This window comes from Stegastes partitus, unplaced genomic scaffold (genome assembly GCF_000690725.1).
Source record: "Stegastes partitus isolate 25-593 unplaced genomic scaffold, Stegastes_partitus-1.0.2 Scaffold754, whole genome shotgun sequence".
NCBI lineage: Eukaryota > Metazoa > Chordata > Actinopteri > Pomacentridae > Stegastes > Stegastes partitus.
In genome coordinates, this window is record NW_007578485.1 from 238,954 (window position 1) to 260,705 (window position 21,752).

At 41.2% G+C, this 21,752-nt stretch overlaps 1 protein-coding gene across 3 annotated transcripts in view; it reads right to left on the bottom strand.

Annotated features, from left to right (window-relative positions):
• ppp1r37 (protein phosphatase 1, regulatory subunit 37) overlaps nt 1–21,752 on the bottom strand; it is a 46,096-nt gene that overhangs the window by 19,667 nt on the left and 4,677 nt on the right. For all 3 annotated transcript variants that reach the window (XM_008291674.1, XM_008291672.1, XM_008291673.1), the window contains exons 2-4: nt 6,383–6,480; nt 345–390; nt 62–162 (exon numbers count right to left, since the gene is read on the bottom strand). In XM_008291674.1, the coding sequence (XP_008289896.1) occupies nt 62–162; nt 345–390; nt 6,383–6,480 (245 nt within the window). The remainder of the gene's footprint in view (nt 1–61; nt 163–344; nt 391–6,382; nt 6,481–21,752) is intronic.

Sequence of the window (21,752 nt, forward strand, 5' to 3'; positions counted from 1 at the left end):
GCAACAATGACAGAGGGTCACTAATGAGAAAGAAAGATAGGAGACTGTTAGGGCATCTTACATCTTCATCCAGGTTGGTCTGCTCCAGGTCTATCACTTTAAACTGGACCCTCTTCAGAATCTCCTCCAGAGACTCGCATGCTTTGTAGTCAAGCTTCTCACCTGAAGATGAGCACAAACATTTGGTCGATTAACTGTTTAGCTGCAGTTCGTCATAAGTGGCTGATGAATAAAAGGTGTAAATTTTGTAAAACATATATGACATTCTAGGCTACTACAGATTCCCACAAGATGAATGAATGGTATCGTGTGTGACAGTTGGGTTGTTTTTTTTTGGTGCTTACCTTTTAGATCCAAGCATTCATTTCGCTGCGTCAGGTCTTTCAGTTCCTGCAGAAACAAAAAGAAGGAACGTCAAGAAGAGTTGACCTCTCCAATGAGGTACACTTTGCTTTTCCTCGTGTTGAAATTTTCATATCGCACAAGAGGCATTTCAACAACCAGTGCTGGAGATAAAACACAGATTTTGCACAAACCAAGAAACTTTTTCTGCAAATAAAATGTATCTGCAGCACACTCTAGGCTCAAGGCACCGCTCGAGTATTTTCCCATTAGTGAGCTTCATGAAGCACTGAAGGCGACTGCTGAGTGAGCCCTAATGATGGCAACTTTAATTGGAGAAGTGTGTTACATGAAGGGCTATGCCATTCCTAACGTCAGTTTTTCAGTGTGCGTGGGACACTCATGAAATGCTGAGACACGAGGCTTGATGACATGTTGGAGATGTGCTGGTTTGTATAAACTGCTGTCAAAGCGGTTGTCTACAGCTCTTCCTCTAACACTACACTGTGGCTGTTCCTGCTGTTTTTATTATCACTGATGAAGCTCTGCTAAACCAGTGAAATGTTGCACTCCAGAATAGCTGCTGCATAATAAAAGGCATCCCTTAGATTACTTTGAGAATTATTTTAACGTTCAGCAGAGGCAGAATACAATGTTTGGTCTGTATTAGCAGTAACTTAGCGCAGCTCTGATGTGGTTGAAAATGTTCAGTAGACTGAATAAAGGTTCCGTAATCAGACGTACGAGCAGACACGTAGGGGTGAAGCTAAACTTCAAATCACAGAAATACATTTGGAAACTACAAAAGTCAGCAGAGATGGACTTTTAAAAGGATCAATATTTCTACATTTCAGTGCCAGAAACAGTATGTTTGAGGGCAGGGGGATTATGCTGGGTTGGCTTTGTGTCTGAGAGGTAACGCATATGTTCATGGCTAAGCAGTTCTCAGGACTATTAACCCTCTGAACCCCCAAACCCACCAGCAGGCTTAAAGGACATGTTGTTGTTTTTTAAATCACCAAAGTGACACCATTTACCAGAGCCAGAAACAGTAAAAACAGAAGCTGTATAGGATTTCCAACTTTTTTACTGTCATTAAAGTAACTATGCTTGAATTTTAGTTTTGTTGGGAAAATTAAATAAACCTTAAATTTTGCTTCTTTTTTAAAAAAAAAAAATCAAAATCACATGTTTTCTGTATGTGCTATTTAAACCTTTTTACAGAAGTTAACTGTTTGCACAATTCAGCACTTCTCAGCAGCCACAAAGTTATGTTTGACTCAACTGTGACAAACAGGAGAGTGACAAGAATGATCCAGCTACTTTTTGGCTGAAATGGGCTGAACTGCAGGCTGTGTTTACAGAGTGGATAGGAGACAAGTATCCATCCATCCATCCATTATCTATACACCGCTTAATCCTCTGTAGGGTGGCAGGGGGGCTGGAGCCTATTCCAGCCGGCTTAGGCTTTACCCGGGACAGGTCGCCAGTCTATGGCAGAGCCACATAGAGACAAGTATGAAAACAAAGTAAAATTGTAAAATGAGTTGAGGTAAGATGTGAGTTCTACCTCTAGTCACAGTTGTCCTTTTCCACAGAGGTGCAGGACTTTATATTGCAGTGAAAAATAAGCACACATCCGACAGGTGCATAAAAATGCCCAGAGGCTGCTGGGGTTTAGGGGGTTAAAGGTGCAGCTTAGATGTGCCTTGACTGCTCAAATTGTGAGCCTATTTTATGTACGAGCTAATTCTTTGAAGCTGCTGTTAATGTGTGTGCGTTCACCTTGGGCATAATTTATTCTGTGATGTAGTCCACAGCATCACAGATTGGAAGGTGGAAAACTATTTCACCTCTTGCCCTGATAACACACCCAATCACCCACACAAACAAGAAAACATACAGAGTGGTGCCCTCAAAACTATGTACCAGCAAATCCCTCTCTCTAGTTGACTGCCCAGCCCATTCAGCATGAACTCTATAACCCCTGCCCTCCTGCCTCACTGCCATTACTTATGTGTGTGCAGCTGAATGATGGTGGTGATTCAGTTGAGAGTCCATGGTCAGCTGTATGACTCGACAGGTCCCATAAACGTGATTGTTGAGACAAATGTCACATTGAAAAAACTGTATTGTCATAACACAGACAGTAGGAAACAAAATCACACTAAATAAGGCAGAAAGACATAATTACAACAAATTCTCCATAGGTTTTGGGAAAATATGAATAAATTATGCCAAATAACTGGATGTTATTCAGCATCTAGAAGGTTTTAATGTGTAAACAATTATATACACATTTGGGTCAATTTAACAGCAAGTCAATCTTCACCTACAATTACTATGGGCACCTGTCTGTGACAATAACTTTATCAGTTTAAATTCCTCTCTGGCAGAGCTGCCAGAACCCAAAATAGTGCATGACGCACAGTGTGCCTCTGCACGAGTGGTGGTATGGGTGTGTGTGTTGTGGGTGGGCAACATCAAGCTACGGTTTCATTTTCTGATCTTGTTCATTAAATGCTGTGTTGTTATATGGTTCCTGCATGTTATGTGTTCGCTATGTATTTGTATCGCACATCACAGAGCCATGTAGTCTGAGGACCTTCTGCAAACCCCATTTACTATTACCCCGAAAACAAGGAAGAAATACGACGTGAGTGTTCATATGGGAAAGGACGGATGGTGATGTATGAGAAAACCCTCCCCTGGCTTCCACCTCCTCTCGAAATGGGGCAGTTACAAGGTCCTTGTTAATGTGCAACTGGCTGCATCATGTCACAAAAAAACAAAAAAGCAGTCAAGCGATTGCAGTGAAAATTACTGCTCTTCTAAAACTCTGATGCATGTCTGTTGTATATTGCCTTTTAAAGCTGAAAAACCTGAAGTTTACGACCAGAAAGTGTACAATGCGGACTCGTAACAAACAGTGTTAGCAGTTTTACGATTACTACATCCACAAAACTTCCATTTTTTGTGATAAACACCATATTCAGGTTGCTAATGAGCACAAACATGGGAGTTTATGTATGGCTTCCATTATTTAGATGTTGCAATGGCTATTTTAACGGTCTGCATCAAGTGACCTGTAAATGCATCAAAATCAGAATAGAAACACCCACAAATATCTCATGCACGTAACATTTTGAGACCTTATATCACTTCAGTATGCAGTTAAGTGGTCACAAAGGGATTTATACAATACTGTGAGCAGAGGGGCCGTCTCTTAAATTGGGACGCAGGTGCCTGTATAGCACACGTACAGCGAAAGATTTAGCAGATCATTTACCGAATGTTCCTTGCAAATTGTGACAATCTTATCCCAGATATACATTACCAGACCTCAGGGAGAGCATGTTTCTGCATATTCTGAGAAAGCAAGCATGCTCACAGGCTGCGTGCGACACATTGCATAATAGGGAAACCACTTCTCCCTGGGGGGAATAGCAGCAGCAGAAATGTGACACAAGGCTACCAAGTGTCCAGGTTTTAAGACTCTGGTGGGAGTTACTGTGGAACAGGCATTCAACATGCAGCTGCTAAATAGTGACCCTTATAAACTCGCAGACACACAAACAACTGGCCAGAAATGTACATAACCTGTAGGGCCACTGGCAAGGCGCCACATGTACAATCCAGTTGGACTTAATAAAGAAAGCATTTAGAGTGAACGAGGAAAAAACAGTAAATGGCTGAGCACCTCTTGCTATAACTTGCCTCTCTCACTGGCCAGCCGTTTGGTCTGTTTATGTGGCTGGTTACTGCAAGGATGACTAAGCAGAAATGAGAGGACCAACAGACTACAGTGGTAGGGAGGGCCAGACATTGCAAACATGAGCAATCACAAAAAAGCAGGATGTGACGGATGGACGGAGTGGAGAAGCTGAGGCACCTCTGCAATGACGAGAAATCCCAGTTTAGTCAGCTGCCAGTGGAAATCTACCCAAACCGTAAGACTACATGAAGCTTACGGCAGCAGCTTTGCAGGGTGATGAGCATTTCCACATGTAGCCGAGATGTTAACCCAACCTTGTTCTCTCAGCTGACCAGGCATGTGGGGATTTCGTTGCAGAGTCTCTTAAGTCACAAACGTGCCTCCATGTGGGTCTCACTTCCCTTCAACACCATCACTTGCAAACCTGCAAATCTGCAGGTACAAATGTGCAAAGCGCCTGTGGAGAGGCCCAGTAAAGGGTTTATGGTGTGTGCTCAGCAGCAGTGACATAGCAAACAGGAGAAAGTGCTAATGTGTCCCTGCTGCAAGGTTTAGCGCTGCCAACTCCTTCGTTCTGTCAGTCTGACGAGAGAGAAACTGGTTTGGTGATGGGAGGTTCAAACACAAATACAAGGCAAGAGACAGGCTTCCATATGTTTGCATGTACACAGTTCTATAATAATTTCAACGATGGCTTGGGGCTGCTACCCAGCAAAGGAAAGCTCAATGTCCATATTATAGACAAGACTAAAACTAACAATTACATGGTCAGTTTTACTGTCTAGAGGCAGGACAAACAAACGCCTCAACTCTGAGGCCACAAAAAACAAGAATGTGTCATGAAATCATTGCAGAAAGGTCTCTTTATTCTGACTGCATGCATGTATCATCGTCTGGTATCCTCCTAGTATAATTAACACTGGGTCAGTAATAAGAGGATGCTACTTGTTTTCTCTGCCCATTCATTCATATTTCCTCTACATTCTGCTCTAAGACATCTGACATTAAGTAGAAAAAACTACCACATATGGCAGAATTTGAGCGTTAACTGTACATACACAATTAAGCATGTGCATCAATTCACATACAAAGGCACGAGGTTGGTAGGAATATAAAAACAAACAGCCCTGAGGCTTCCCCCTCTGGATTTGAAGAAGTGCTTATATAGAGGGATTATGGTGCACATGACTGTGCTGGCCAGCCCACAAGAGACGGAAGGGAAAAAAAAAAAAGTCACAAACCACCCGCAGTGAAAAAGGAACAAGGCCCACCTCTACTGGATATCATCACAGCACTGGTCCAGAGTCATGCCATGGTGCATCATGCTATGCCCTCAAACCACATTAACAAGCTTCTGAAGAGCTTTCATGACCAGAAGAAAAGGTTCAGGATGTAATTCTTGGAACTAAATGTTGTTGAGCCTCACGAACAGGAAACTACGCAATTACAAAGGGCTTTTGGGTGGAGCTACAGGGACTTCCTAACAGTTCACAGGCTGCCTGTTCAGCTCCTGGTTGGACAGTGCAGCTTAGTGCTACCATAACTTGACTCATTTCAGTTGTTGTATATGTCCTGTGGGTTTTTTTTGTTGTTGTTGTAAGAAATAACGTAATTTAAAAATTGTCCCAAGTCAACAAACTGACAATGTGCACATTTATTCATTTATTTATTTATTTCACATAAGGGGAAAATGTTAAAAATATCAGAAAAACTTTCAACCTTTGGCTTTATTTTATGTGAAACAAACACAATTTGATTTTGCACTTTTGGATGGGAAGCTATTGTAGGATTTGCTGGGGCATCTGCAGAAATAGCAGCAGGGTTAGCACATATATTTGAGCTCTGTTATGCTCTCCCAATGAAGCTTTTGCCATCAAAAAGCAATTGTTGGCCACTTTATGGAAGCGATGTCAATGTAAGGACTGCAGTCGAGAAAAATTGGACACATCCAATTATAGTGAGAAGGTGGAAAATATCAGGAGTTCAACATGCTGGGGTTGTGATGGCTTTTCACTCTGCTAATAGATTTAAGAAAGGATTATGATGTTCAACTTGAAGTGGCAACTAAAATAATTTCAAGTAGAAATTGGCCTCAACGTTCATAAAACATTCTCAGGTCGGACTCTACTTGAAAATTCTTCCAATTTCTACTTCAAAATAATTTCAAGTACATACTGACCTTGTCATTCAATACCTTTTCTCTGACACTGTATCGCGTTTCAGTATTTTCCTTTCCCAACAAAACATAAATCGAACTACCAAATCCACCAAACTGTGTGTGTGTTGATGTGTCTGGTAGTGTTTTTGTGTTAAGTTGGGCCTTACCTGTATTTGTTTGAGCACTTTGGGTATAGGTTTGCAGTTGAGTTTCTGACACGCTTGTTTGTAGGAAGAGAGGATCTCCTCCACCGTCACATTCTGAGCTGCAAAACATAAATTCAAAATGTCAGGATTGTTTTTATTGGTGTTTCTTTTTGCACATTTGTCACACATGCTCAACCATACAAAACAATCACATTGAGTGAATAATGAAATGAATAAAAAAAAGTGACCATGACCTGCTCATGTTTCTTCTGCATCCTTAGTTAGCAAAAATGTGTTGATAATCTTTATCTGATTTGCTTTTTTTTTTTTCTTTCCACAAAATGCAGCTGCACAGCTCACACTTACTTGTATTAAAGCCAGTAATCCAATTTAACTATGTGTGACAGCTTAAGTCATGCTTAAGCATGACAGATTTCTTTTGATGGTTTCTTATAATTGTATAATATGTCGGGACGGCTGGGACAAGATCAAGGCAGTCTCTCTTCATCTCGAGCAACACTGAAGTTCAAACACACCACTTTAGGAGGCGTGTACAGTTGGAACATGACCTTAAAATACATGCAAAATGCAAAAGTGGCTGCGTTAACATGGCTTGTTGGCATACGCTGTCATGTCATTAGGTTAAGTGATGCCTATTAATTTTGAGAGCTTTGCAGTTCACTCTCAGGTCAGACTCACTTATGAAGCTATGACATTAGTTTAACCAAGTGGTGTGGTGGTTCTGACAGCTAACACTGAAATCAAACAAACAAGGCATCTGGAATAGATTTACATAGCTTTGAAACATGGCTGAATCAGTCCTCATGCTGATCCTACAGATCAACTCAGGATATCCCTTTATGACTCAAAATTACCAACATAATGAAGTCTAGGATTGGGACACTCTTTGAAAGTAGTCTTGTCTTGTGTGACCTGTTTGTGTTTCTGCCTTGGGGAGCACTCTCCTGACAGAGAGGATCAGAAAGTGTAACCCCTTTACAGGCTCCCCTACTTAAGTCAGCAAAAAGGAAGTATTGTTCTTGGTTTGTGTGTGGGTCAGCCGCCGCTGCCATCCCAGACTGTTGCGGGGGCTAACTCCAGTCAGATGACTGGGCAACATTCAAACCCACTGTTCTGGCTGAGAGTCTCAGCTGAGAGATGAAGTGAGGCACTCGAGCAGAGAAAGACAGAGATAAATAATGACAGAAACAAAGATAAATAAAGTGGGAATATATGCAGGAGTTTGCAAAGTTCAGGACATAAACTAGGATGATATGCATTCTTCTTGAGTTAGGCACTTAGCCCGACCTATGTATCCATAGTGTTAAAAGTACTCTTTGTGCGAATCTGACTTTCACTGCAATCAGCATTTTGATTTCTCTCGCCAAGGTGAGAACCTGTCCGCTTCACTGTTCAGCTGCTTCCATTGTCGGTGTCCTTCATCTCCCACAGTGCCCCTCGTGAGTTTAACTCACATTCTCAAGTTCATCACCCACCCCCGATAGCAGTGATAAGGCACAAGGCATTACTAGCAGAACCAGCAGCATGTAAAGTCAAGACTAATGCTGAAACTTACGACCAGTGAACAATGCTATGGTGAGTCTTAAGTAATGTGTGTATGAGACAAAATGAAAGAGTGAGCCAGTACCGCATCAGCACAATGAGAACAGCCACAACACACAATTTCTTTGTTTCCAGGTCCAGACCAAACAGTCCCCACAACAGAAACCTGTCTGGACACTGATCCTGCAGCAAGCCCTGCGTCCATACAATATGTACATGCGTACACAGCGACTAAGTTGACTGGATGAGGATATGCAAATCCATGAAACTGTGTGCACAAAGGCACAACTATGCCTTGGCTCTTCCTTCATCAGATCTGTAACGCTGTTTGTTCGCATCATTTTGTTTTATGATAATGTCAGACATTAAAAAAATTTGAATCTACAAGCACAAGCCGTGTGCAGTTAGCCATAAAAGGTCATACATTCGCCACTGATCAACGGTTTCCATGTGAAAATCTCTTGGCAGCTTTTCTAGTCTTTAGAATATTAAGAAAACAACAGCACAACTCCACTCAATTCCAAGTTATGGTGAATCACTTCTGTCATTATTATAACAAACAAAGTATGAGTAATAATTATAAAAAGAAGTATTTCTTCTATTTTCTGACAGTTCTGTTTGATTTGGGTCTGTTTTTGTGCCACTTAGGAATGTCTGTTCCCTTTTGTGCTGTAGAACACACCACTATTAATTTTGAGCTATTCTATGTAATGCTTCACTAAAATCAGTAACATGTTGGAAATTCATGCTACCTTTCTCTCAGTTTTAGCCTGTGAAGGACAAATATGAATCACTGATGCAGCGACAAAGATAAGAACCTTCATCTGGCTTCAGATCTACGTATGCTGCACCACATGATCAACACACTGATTTCACTACCAGGAATCAAATTCTGGGTCTTTGAGGCGGAGGATAGGAGCATCAGTAATGTTCAACTCATGCATCCGTAACAAATTTCTTCACTCTAATTACTGCTGTGCAATATAGCCAACAACCACATGCTGCGCAAGCCTGCTGTTAAAAACAGAGCAGAGTCCACGTTTGCATGAGGATGGCCTTTCATTACCATCAAGTCCTCACTTCAGACGCCACCAATATTCCATCCAAACCTTCCTGTTCCTGTGAGGCTGTAGGAAAGCTCACATGCACAGCATTAATTGGTCTGTTGCAATGTATTAATTCCTTGCTTTTAAATGAGAAGCGTCTCTATAAATGGTTTTGTGCATATAAATTTATGAATTTTGTCTCAAGATTAAACTGTAAATGATATATCCATTATCTATACACCGCTTAATCCTCATTAGGGTTGCGGGGGGGCTTGTAAATGATATAGTAAAAGCAAATAAGTTAATGTGACACTACCATGACTACCTAAAGTTATATCAATCCAAAACCAGGATTTTTTTTCTGAAACAAGAAAAAACATGCATCAAATCTAATTAAACCAAATAAAAATAATTAATAGTGTAGTCTAAATCATTTAAGGGCTGGGTGTATTCAAACACAAAAGCAGCACAGTAGTCGGCTCATGCAGTTCTGTGTGGAATTTAAAAGTTCTCCCTGTACCTGCACTGGCTTCCACACCACAGTCTAAAGACATGAATTTTAGGTTAATTGGTGATTCTACATTGGTTGTAGGTGAGTTGTCAGTTTCCTTGTGTTGTCCATGGTGCAGCTGGTTTCTCACCCAAAGTCAGCTGGGATAGCTAATGGGTGGATGGATAGATGGTACATTCAAAAAACATATTCACGTTTGGCAGCTCGGTCTTGCATTTTGGACTGCATTTTCACTGTTTAGCTGACAAGAGTATCCATGCAGATACAGAAAGTAGAATTTGGGCTTCTCAAACATAGCCTCAAATGGATGAGAAACAGCGTGAAGTACAGCTATATAGTACGGTATGTCCTCAGCCTTTTCACCCAAGAACTCCCAGAAATATGACCCAGATCAAAAGCAAATACCTTTTTAAACATAAACATATCGTTTTGCAATATAAATCAGACCTAAAGCTAAAAGTCCATCGTATGTTAAAAAACACCTGTGATCCGAATGAAGACAAATGACGACACATGCACCAATGTTTTTTCTACTTGTGTGGAAAAGCAGACATAAGAGTTAGAATGAGGCTTCTACAGAGACCTTTGTCAAGCAAAGACGTGGCACACAAAGTCACACTGTGTGTCAAGGGCACAAATAAGTTTCCTTCTTTTGTCTATTGTGATGCTTTAATTTTAAGTTCACACATCTCCTTTCTCTCTGCATCCATGGAATGTAATAACTTGCTGTGACGGTTTCAAGGTAAAGCTCTCCGTCATCTGTGCCAGCTCCCAGGTTTTTGCAAATGCTGTTCAATTGTATCCTGAAAATCGGTAATAATTAAATGACACTCTTAATGCGTACGCTTTGGCAGGAAGTGCTTTTATTTGACTCAATTAAGCCTGATTTACATTCATGCTTCGCCTACAAAAAAATAACTGGACACAGCTCTGTGGATTTAACCTAAATGCTACTCCTACCAGTGTGTAAGGCAGCAATCTTGTAAATTTGTACAGTACAGTGTGTGCGTTCCAGTGAACACTGTGTCCTTGGACAGTGGAAGTGTTATTGTGCAGAGTCGCTGTGGAGCAAGTGTGTGTGTAAACGTTTCCTGAGGGAAGGTGGGGTTTGGGGGTGGCGAGGGTCCCATGCTTACTACACAGTATTTTCACACACAGCTCATTCATTAGAGAAAGAGAGGAGATGAGCGAGATGGAGAGGAAAACGACAAGGGCCTATTTGTTTTAATGAAAAATAACCTATCGCTAGTGTACACAATAGCAAAGAAAGCTGTGCAAGTAGACTTGGGCTGAACACCTCACAAGAAAACAAATACACTGTGATTATGTGAAAATAAACTGTGAAAACAGAAAGAGAAACAAAGGCAGAGCAAAGAAAAACAAACAAAAAAAACCAGAGCTACTTATGAGTCAAATGCTCGGTGTCAAACTTGGAGATGCAAGCCTCAGCCCTGCAGTATCATTAAGAGCTGAGCTGCAGCTGTTTGCCTGTGTTTCTGCTTGCTCTGTCTTTGTTTTATTGCACTCCCTCCAGTGCTGCTGGTACATGTATGGAGGGAGTGGCGATGAGGAGGTACGCAGAAGGGGGGCAGAGGGAGGGGAAATGACTGTTCCAAACAACATCATTGCAAACCAGGTTAAAGAGCTGATGATATGTAGAATATGGTGGCCCCTGAGGACAAAACACACACAAGAAGCAAATGCACAAACATTACAGGAAGCACGCTCCAAATCTAGAAATGCAACATATATGAACACATATTAATAGGGAAAACACACACTAATAGGGAAAACACACACACACACAAGAAAGTAGAACTCATGGAATTGCTCCAGGATGCGTGAGGAGGGGCAACAGGCTTGATTTAGATAAACAGAAACATTACAGACAGACAAGCTCAAAGCACTGATCATATTTGTCCTTTTTAGATTAAGTTGTTTCCAGAATTTCAAATACGTGGGAATTCACTCGATGACCGAGCGGTTATGTGCTGGGTGACCGGCCCTCTGCTACATGTCATTGTCCTGCTCTTTTGCTCAATGTTTCCTGAAAATCTCCACACTGCTATCTGAATAAAAACGAAAAGGCACCAAAAAAAAAAAAAAAAAGCAAAAGCGTCTATGTTGAAATCTGCTCCGATGCTTTCAGAGATGGGACGATCAATCTCTAGGGTGAGACAAGCCGGCCTTCTCAATAGCTAACATCTCGTCCCCAGAGATGACAGATGAGGGAGGAGATATTTAGCTGCCTTGATATTTCAGGTGTGCAGACGACAGGAGATGGGGAACAATCTCTGCTCTGACTCAGTGAATCTACGAAACGAGACAATCAAGCAACAAACCCTTTCCTCCTCATTATTATTGTTGGCCTTCATCCATAGAGCAACAACAACAACAAACACTAAATTCATGGCTGTTGCTATCGCTGAGCTTGTGGGCAAAAAAAAAAAAAAAAAGCAGGGCGCTGCTACAACAGCACCGAGCTTGCTGACTCAGATCGACAGAGGTAAATGAGGTGCTGTGGACTTCACAGCTAAGACTGATGTTGCACTGTTGACCACTATCCTGCAGATTTACTCTTTAGTAGAGCAAACGTTTTGAACAATATCACCAACTGCAGGCTGGAGTAGAGCACAGTCACTCAAATAACAACATGAAAATGCATGCTATAGAGAAATTGTTCACAGATGGTGTTTACAAGCTGACAAGTGAGTTAAGCTGATCAACAGTATGCAGCAGCTCGAGCTCCCAAATCATTTTCCTCGTTTCTAACCCTCACACGGATACTTACTTTCAGTCATGATTTAGAGACCTAAAGGTAAACAAACGGTAATTAATGCGCATTAGAGCTCTTAAACTTTAAACCTGACACACTTAAACGTCACACTTCACTTCAAGCCCATTTAAGTCTGACACTGTCTGATAACGAGGGATTCTGTGGAAAACATTCAAGTTTTTCACCAAATCAAAGTTAAGGCAGTGTCACTGATTGAATATTTCTTTCCGATAAATTCCAACAGATGAATGTATTTTCTAAAGTTTTATTAACTGTAGCACCAGCAATGTAAAACACACTTGGAGGCAAATGAGGACAAGGCATAAAAAATATATTCATGCATCACCAGGCACGTGCATGGATGTTCCCGTTGTAACAAGTCACGTACAGTTTGCACTACTGCTCGCTTTAGTGGCATTACTAGCACATGACTCAACAGGTTGTGCATATATTGTATTCTGTCAGCTCAGAATATATGCCAGTCACAGAAAATATTACCAGGAAAAGAACTGGTGAAAGGGTTCTTAAAGGACCCATAAAGTAAAAATCTACTTTTATTGTATTTTATGGTTGTTATAAACTTGGAGGTGTAAAGACGCCAAGACGCCACACAACTAGCTGGCCTCCCATCTTTATAACTGGTAAGAATTTGACCCAGTTTCTATGTAACACCTAACTAACCAATAGCCTTTCAGATTAAACTGTCATTTGACAGTGTGATATTTCTAAGAGGTGTGAGGCTTTGGCAAATTTGCTGAAAATAGGCACAAGATGGGACCTTTAAAGTCTAATTAAATGTGAATCTCTAAACATAACCTCGTCCAGAGCAGGATAGTCGTGCAGCATGTGTTACTATAGTGATCTAACCAGGGTAAAAAAAAAGCCACCCCTGCAACATTGAAAACTCTGGCTTTAGGTTCAACTTACCTCACTGACTCATTAATCTTGCTTTACAACCCCCCTCCGATGGTCTCAGTATGACAACAGGTCTGAAGATCAGTTCAGGATTTTCAGATAATGGTGACTGTTGGGATATGCCCCCCTAACAGTCGAGTACTGCATGAAAATGCCAAATGTAAAGGGATACAGATTTCCCTTTATTAAGTTCTTCAACAAACTGCACCTGCTTGAAACTGAACCCATGTGGAAGGACTTTAAAGTGCAAAGAAACTGACAACTGCTTGATGCTAGCACCAAAACAAATCCCAGGATTCAACTGACTAAATAGTTTTTTCAAGTCCTTATGGTTTCAACTGCTTAATTGTGACCAACTAATAAGTGTGCTGGAAGCCATTTAGGAAATTATTGCTCTATTAATAAGATTAAAAGGCTTTGATGTCTGCTGTGTGGCAGCTGATTGACAGCTGTGATTGACAGTTTGCTCGCCCACTGATCCCCCTGGCTCCTGGACTCGTGCTGCCTCGGACTTTGATTTTTCTCCAGACACGTAGTCCCACTGTGTTTGGGAGTAAGGAGTTAGACCAACAAGACCCTGGGTGCATGCCGTCACACAGTATTTTGGTAAGTTTCATGTCTGATTACAATTTGCTAAAGTGGCCAATGCTAGCTCAGTTGCATCCGCGTTGGAGTACACAGCCAGCTGCGTTGGTGTCTTGGGGCGAGGAAAAACCAACACAACAGGGGAGGTACACCTGCCATAAATTATAAATCAATTACTTAACCTGAATGACTGGCAGAGCTGCAACAAGTACAGGCACATATGCTAAGAGGAGAGTGCTGTGCTTAGGAGTAATTCAAAGCTTTCACTGTTCAATCATCAAAACCTGCTACTTCACTTCCACACCTTAACCGTCTTCGAGCTATAAGGTGAGAGCAGACAATTTTCTGAGCAGGTACTTCAAACAATACACGGGAGGTTAAAACCAACACCAGGAATTATTATTTTGCCTCAAGTGGCAAACACCTTTCAGTATAGTGCAATTCAATACAACATCCATTTATTTTTTTCCAGCTGCCTTACCAGTTTCAGGTTCTGGTTTTAGACAGCTGGAGGCTATCCCAGCATGCACTGGATAATGGGCACGGTTCCCTCTAAAAAGGTTACCAACGAAGATGCAAGTTATGTTGACAGAAGTGCTTGGCCAGCTGTGTGGTGAGAAGGGAGCCGCCTCACAGACCCGTTTTTTCATTCTTGACGCGAGTATTTCTCACTTTTCATGTGAACAACTAAGTGCAACACTATGAATGTCCTCCAGGAGTAACTGTCTGTCTTACCCCCATTTTTAAACACAATCACGCCTCACTCATCTCTATGATGGCTGGCTTTTCACTCCGTCTTCCGAGTGTGGCCACTGGGATCAGGTATAAATACTTGTGCCTTGACAACACATTCATCCTCATACAAACTACTTCTTTTTTAAGCATGACTTGCCTCTTACTTCGGTACCCTGTAAACAACACATTTTTTTGTATCTGCACCGCTACAATAACATTTATTTGTATGTTTTTTTTTTCTTGCTGTAATTAATTTTCTATTTTAAATTTAGTGTTAATGCTTTCTTACAACTCCCGATAATCATGTCGAAATATTCAACGTCAAAAAAACTTGTCAATTAACACTGCCTAACGAGCCTTCTAGCATCAAAGGTAACACCTCATCAAAAATGATGCATCATTATTAAATACTGCAGCTAAAAATACCAGACATTTCTTCTCCTTTGTAGCTGCGCAAAATTACAGCATTGCTGCAGTCAAAGCCTCTACCACCGCCCACAAAAGGTCAGAGCGGATCGACCCACAGAGTGCCCACAGTGTGAGCGTGGGCTTCGGTACCAGACTCAGTTTGTGCTAGTCTTACTGGGACCGATACATGAACTGGTGTATGAATGCTCACTAAATCAATAATGACATGCTATTGTATGAAATAAATGATAATAATGTCATTTTAGGATCATTTAGGATCAAGAAAAAACACCCTTTAATAAATTGTAATATTTGCAACATGTGTATAGGGTGTCATTCATTCCTTAACAGGCCATACACCTACACGGTCAATTACAACCTCTATTAACAAAATATGAGAAGTAGAGTTCACCTATTCTCCTGTTCAAAATAGATGCAGTGTGACCAAAAGTAACAGCAAAATGTGCATCAGCATAGTTTACATTTCTTTTTTGTTTATTTGGTTGGGACACTGTGAAAAAACATGTGCTGCAACCAAGTCTTGTAATGGTAGCGGAAACCCTATTGTTTATTTGGGCAATGACAATTGAGATCATGTCTATATAACTGATGATAAGCTGATAACGTAGTTATCAGGAAAGACCTATTTAGAGATACTGCACACACTCTATGATAACTACTTACTTGGCCTATCTGAATTGTTGAGAAGGCAAGTTTGACCCAATTTCCCTACATGTCACAGTTTATATATCCTCCTTATCTTTCTACCTTTGTATCTTTTATCACTCATTCCTGTTCTTCGTCGTACTGATGGGAAACAAAGCGCAAACACAGCGTCTACAGATGCTGTGTTTTTTTCCCTTCACTCCAGTAACAAGGAGGTAACAAGCAAAGACAAGCGTTCGCATGTGTGCAGAGAAAGAGGCGACACTATTTGTAGAGACAGACAGCCGACCGAGAGATCTGGCACAAAGAGAGGATTCCACTCAACATGCATTGACCCACATAATGTCTTGAAATTCATCAGTATGACTTGTCTACACATACTGGGTTCACTAGCAAAGAACGTTACAGCATGCTCTATATGTCGAGGGCTTTAGAAAAACGTTGGCCGCGACTTGGAATGTGGTGAAGACTGTACCAGCCTCAGCCAAACTACTGCAGATAAACAGCTGACCTGCCATCTGTGCACATCTGGAGCTGCATGGGTAGCTGGCTGAGAGTAATGTTAGGTTATGTAAGAATAAACTACAACAGGACTGAGATCAGAAAAGGTTGTTGGTACATTACCGGACTTACAAGGCACTTTTATTTGGACCACTTGTTAGGTAGCGGCTAAAATTACCCTCCAACAACTCATAACTAGGTCTCTTGAGGGGATTAGCATGCTGACAGGAGGGAAAGTGTAAAATCTCTGGAAAGTGGTCGTCACCTTGAGTTGATCATTTAGACGTCATTTAATATTATGAAATGTGATTGAAAGGTAACACCCGAGTAACTAGTGTGGACACTTTACATGCTCCAAGAGGAAATGATTCCCAGCCAGCAATTCAAAAAAAGCTGCACCAATGAAGAAGATTGGTTACAGAGCCCAAAACACATGGAGGCCATGTGTCTAACTAGCAGGGCTTGGAAGAATTCACACTGTTTTAGACGTTTCACTAACATCTTCAGTATTCTTTAGGTGAATTGTTGCCCCATTGACCGAGTCCATTCAAGTCTAAGAGTGGTTTGCATAGCTCAGTTAGGTATAGCACCGCTTGCATGTGACTGCTGGTAGATTAAAATTTAAAGCTAATGTGGATGCAAATCATTGTCCCGCCTTAATTCACTCTGTGTGGATAAACACATACCTGAAAACACTAGTGCAGGTGCATTTTGATTTCACAGTGTTGCTGTTTTCACATCATAAACAGCTTTTTGGGCAGACTTAGCATGGAAGTTGTCTGTGAAACCGTGAACATCTCATACACTTTCAGTTGACAGGTTTTTCACACGGACAACAGAGATGTATGAAGTGACGTGCCAAGCCTGCAGGCAAACTTCAGGAGATGGGTGCAAATGTTGAGCCTGGAACACACAAGCGCTGCCAGCGCCTACTTAACATGCAAGTGCCAGTGTTCAAAATAGCCCCCCTCTCCCTGTCTCCAGTCCCGCTCCCTGCCATTTCACACTGCTGTGCTGTGGATGGTGGCAGCAGCGTCATTCACACATGACAGCTGGCTGCATGGTTTGTCAGAGGTGGGGCAAAAAAGACAAGGCCTGTGGCACTGCTGCTGTGTGCTTGTAAAAGTCTGTGTGACAAGAGGGTGACAGGAGGTAAAATACACAGAGGAGATAAAAGTCTGAATTTTTAGATGGGAGCTGTCTTCAGCTTAAAGGCGAGCCAAAAGGTTTGAAATGTTACCTAAATCATACTGTACCAGCACAGGTCTGCACAAGAGCAGAAGATCACAAGTGAACAAAGTAAATTTGATGGCTTCTAATGGTGCGGCTAACATAGTGGCAAGATTAAGCAGCAGTGTGATTATGCAGAAACCCTGGAATTTATTCCAAGTAACCGTGTGCTGATCAATAATTAACAGAAAGCACTCACAGCAGACAGACAGAATATGAAAGACAATTACAACACCTGTAAAGCATAGGCTTCATACAAAACACAACCATATAAAACACGACGTTGCACACCACAGACCTCCACTGTCTTAAGTCTGTACATTAACATTACTGCATACACAGCATCTACACATGGACACTAAATAAAATCACAACATGTCCATGTGGATTTCATGCTTTGGCAATAAGACATTATGGTTGTCTATCAACAGTGACCTCTTTCTTGATCTTTGTATGTTGCTGGTTAAAAAAAACAGAGCAGCCATTTTAAAATATCTCCCACATGAAATCAAGCCTGTATCTGAGAGAGAGAAAGCTGCCGGACCAGATGGAGAGTGACATTATGAGCGAACAACAGTTGTATGTGCTATTTTTAAATGCTGGAGCATTTTGAGCAAAGTGTAGACAGTGTGTAGGTAATATCTGTCGCCTCCTCATAAGTGAGAAGAGCAGGTATGGGAGGGAAGAGCAAGGAATTCCTGTTTGACGAAGACAGAAATCCTACGCAGACATTTGGACAGGATCAGAAATAGTCAGCAGCCAAAAGATGGTGAATTTCACTGAGAATGATGTCTTTTCTACCATTTACAATGAATCACCAGCTTTCCTCATAAACATGATTGTGGTTTCGGGCTACAGTGCAGACATACACATAATTAAAGAGCATGGTTCAGCACAAAACTAACACAGAAAATGCACAACTTCTTTCTCAAATTTACGAGGCAAACAAAGGTGCACATGTAGCATAGACAGGTAGAAATGCATAATAGATGAATGTACAGCTAGGCCAGAGGGCTGATAATATCAGCAGGTGTTATTGTATCACAGACATATCGGTATCAGTGTACTGTCGGTTGGGAGGGAAAAAGAAAAAACTTTATAACAGTGGCATCATGATAGTTTATTTAGGAGACACCTATGTTTGCAATGCTTAGCAACATTGAAGAAAAGCTGTTTGACAACTAAGCAGATGCCATTCTGCTGATTGACTGAAGTTTACTTTATTTAAACACCAAGTTCTGATTATGAATTGATACTGTAATAGATTACACAGCTGCACTCACAGTTACACACATCAAGGAAATTAAAGTTACTAAACTAAGTGAATTCAGGTATGCTACGATGTTTTTCATCATTCAGTGATTATTATTTATATTGAAGAACTCAGCTTAAGTCATCAACGCTAAATCCCAGGCATGTGATTGCCAGAAGACAAAAAGCAGGAAAATATACAGAGTGCACAGCTCTGTTACCAACAGGATGAAAAAGTATCTTAGCACACAAAGAATGTAAGACAACAGGTACATTAGAGAAAAGAAACAGTAATTATCAAATGTATTATGCTTTGATCAGATGACTTTCTTTGTTTGTCTAGAAAATCCAGTGCTGGTCTGCTGCTCGTGCAAACTGAACTAACATCTAGGTTTTCAGGGCCTTTGTCCATGCTCTACACTGAAAGCTTTGCTTATCAGTTTGTAACTTGGTCCACAGCCACAACAAATAACATTTCATGGGTCACAGAGCCTCTAATAGCCTGGTGCCAAGTGGGCCTTGGGTCTGATGACACGAGACGGAGCTGCACGTAGGCCAAAGAGTTTGGTTGCTTGTAGGATAAACACTTGCTAATTTCAAGGTATTTAGTGTGCAATGCAAGGAGCAGGCTTTAACTTATTTCCCTTTATAGTATTCACTGTAGTAAACTATCTGTCGTCTCTGGTTACTGTGAAAAACTTTGTTGCATTGTAACTTAACAAAAACTCTGCATTACTGCATGTTTGCAGTGATTGATAAGTAGAACAAAATGAATGACTTAGCATATGCTGCGAGTATGATCCTGCACTTTTGTAATTACATGCGTTGCTGACAAAAGACCAGGCTGCACCTACACTGATCTGGCCAGTCAGGTAGGAGGAAAAACAGGGGAGGAGAAGCAGAGGGAGGAGGGGAAGCTATGCAGCCTGTTGGGAAGTTTAGGAATCTCAGGATATGATGTAGTATTTGCCCAGGCCTGAAGGGAAAGAACAACCGTCCCTCGAGTCTTGACTATGAAAGGCAAAAGGAAGGAAAAAAAGGAGTTCTAGGGAATATTATCTAACTATGAAAAAAATGACATTCATGTATTTTATGTCTGAGAGCATGTGTACAAAAGTGTGCTCTTCAGTAAAATATTACATGAGCAGCTCCAAGAACAGCTGCTTGTCGGTATTTTTGGGTTATTTCTAGTCTCATAAATTGCCGACTAGCTGATATCACAGAACTGGACATCAATTTTGGAAAATAAGCATGCCAAGGAAGCAATGGAAATATGAAACCCCAGCTGGTTACTATTGTTCCCCTGGAGACTGTTCCCTCCTGTGCTCCAGGTGTTTATTCTAAATGGCAGAATCCATCACTCCCTTTCTGGCAGCTATTACTTTCTTTGCAAATATTCAATACCAATCTAACATATTCTTTCTTTTGCTCTTACTACAGTAACTGTGTCTGGATGAAGCTCCAGGCTCTCTGAGCTCATTTTGCCGATGTTTCTGACAGATGAAATAAGACAGGCAGCCAGCGAACCTGACACTAGATCTGCAGATAAAGGGTCTGGATGGATTGTGGATCTATTGTGGCACTGTGCTCATCCCTAGCGAAGCCTGAGGAGCTTTGCGTGAGATTCAGACGGCTCTCAAAATGGATGCAAACACAGGACTAACAAAAGATATGCAGGTAAATTTCAAAGCTTTGTGAAGTTTACAGACAAGCAGCTATTTGGACCACAATTTCAAAAATAACAACTATTTATGAAACCTCAAGTATTAATTACTAGGGTTTGATTCCTGTAAAAAAGAATAATGGGAACATCAAGCCTAATCATTGGAAGTGGCATAAGGGCAGGGTGATATGGCCAAAAATATTTATCACAATATAAATGAGAAAATTTGCGATAACGATATAACCGACGATATAATTGACACTAGACAAAATACTTTCAAACTGCACAACTGAATTGTTGCAAATAAAAAAAATAAAAAAACAGTTTCTTTTCCATTTAGCAAGCAGCTGTTTTTGATGTGCATTTAAGCTATATTGTACCAAATCAATAGTGCATAAGTTGTAAACTGCTTGCTGACAATTTGTTCAATCAAAAGGCATTTGAAATGGAAATGGGCTTACAAATCCTGAGCATAACAATGCATAGTATCCACAGAAGTACAATCGAGTTGCTTTGCAACATAAAACTTTGCAGCCAGTTTCTTATTCCAATATTCGGGTCCAGCCCTACTGTGTGTGATGCACTGCATTTGCCCTCCTCCTCAGTCGCCACCATGCTTCTCACTCCATGTGCATTAGACCGGATGAAAACAACGGCACTGCGCATGTGCGTTTCACTCAAATTTTATCCCGATATTCCAATTTCATATCATCCCCTAACATTACACCGGTATTACCATGTACGGTATGATATGGCCCAGCCCTAACTGCCATCATATTGTTCTTTGATTATACTTTTGTGTGCCGCCAGCTTTGTGCCTATTTTCACAACTGATAATTTTAATCTGTGGTAAATGGGCTGCACTTGAAATCTACAATTGGTCCCTGTTATTCATCCATTCACACAAGCACTCGCATGCCAATTCTGGCAGAGCTGGCCTGCAAGCTGCTCGCCTGTCTCTGAGGGCAACTTGTGGTTTGGTGTCTTGCCTCTGACACGCGAACAGGAGGAGCCAGGAATTGAACCGCCAACCCTACAATTAGTGAACAACTCACTTTACCACCTGAGCCGAAGCCAAATGACACAGTAGGTCACCTTAACCATTATCTTCATCTGTTTGATAAAAATCAGATGTTTAAATGATCTGATGGCTTTTCAAACATCACTAGGGGTGGCCCAAATCTGAACAGTCAGAAAATAATGCAACTCATACGTCATTCTAGATCAACATTAGTCACACACCTGCGTTGGTGGGAGTCACTCAGTGAATACATACATGAAAAACAACTGCGATACAGTCAGTGGAGGGAGAGTGAGGTTTTCGACCTCATCAGTATTTGGAGTGACACTTCTGTACAAACAAACCTCCAGGGGTCGCATCACATCCGTCTGTGTTTGAAAGCATATCAAAACAAAATTTGACTTTCTCCTTATCCTCCGTTGGCTTCCACTGCATATCAACTTAGAAATTAAAGTGTAGACACTGACTTCAGTGGCCTCCATGTTTACTTTAGCGTGACCATGTGCTACGTGTGACTAGA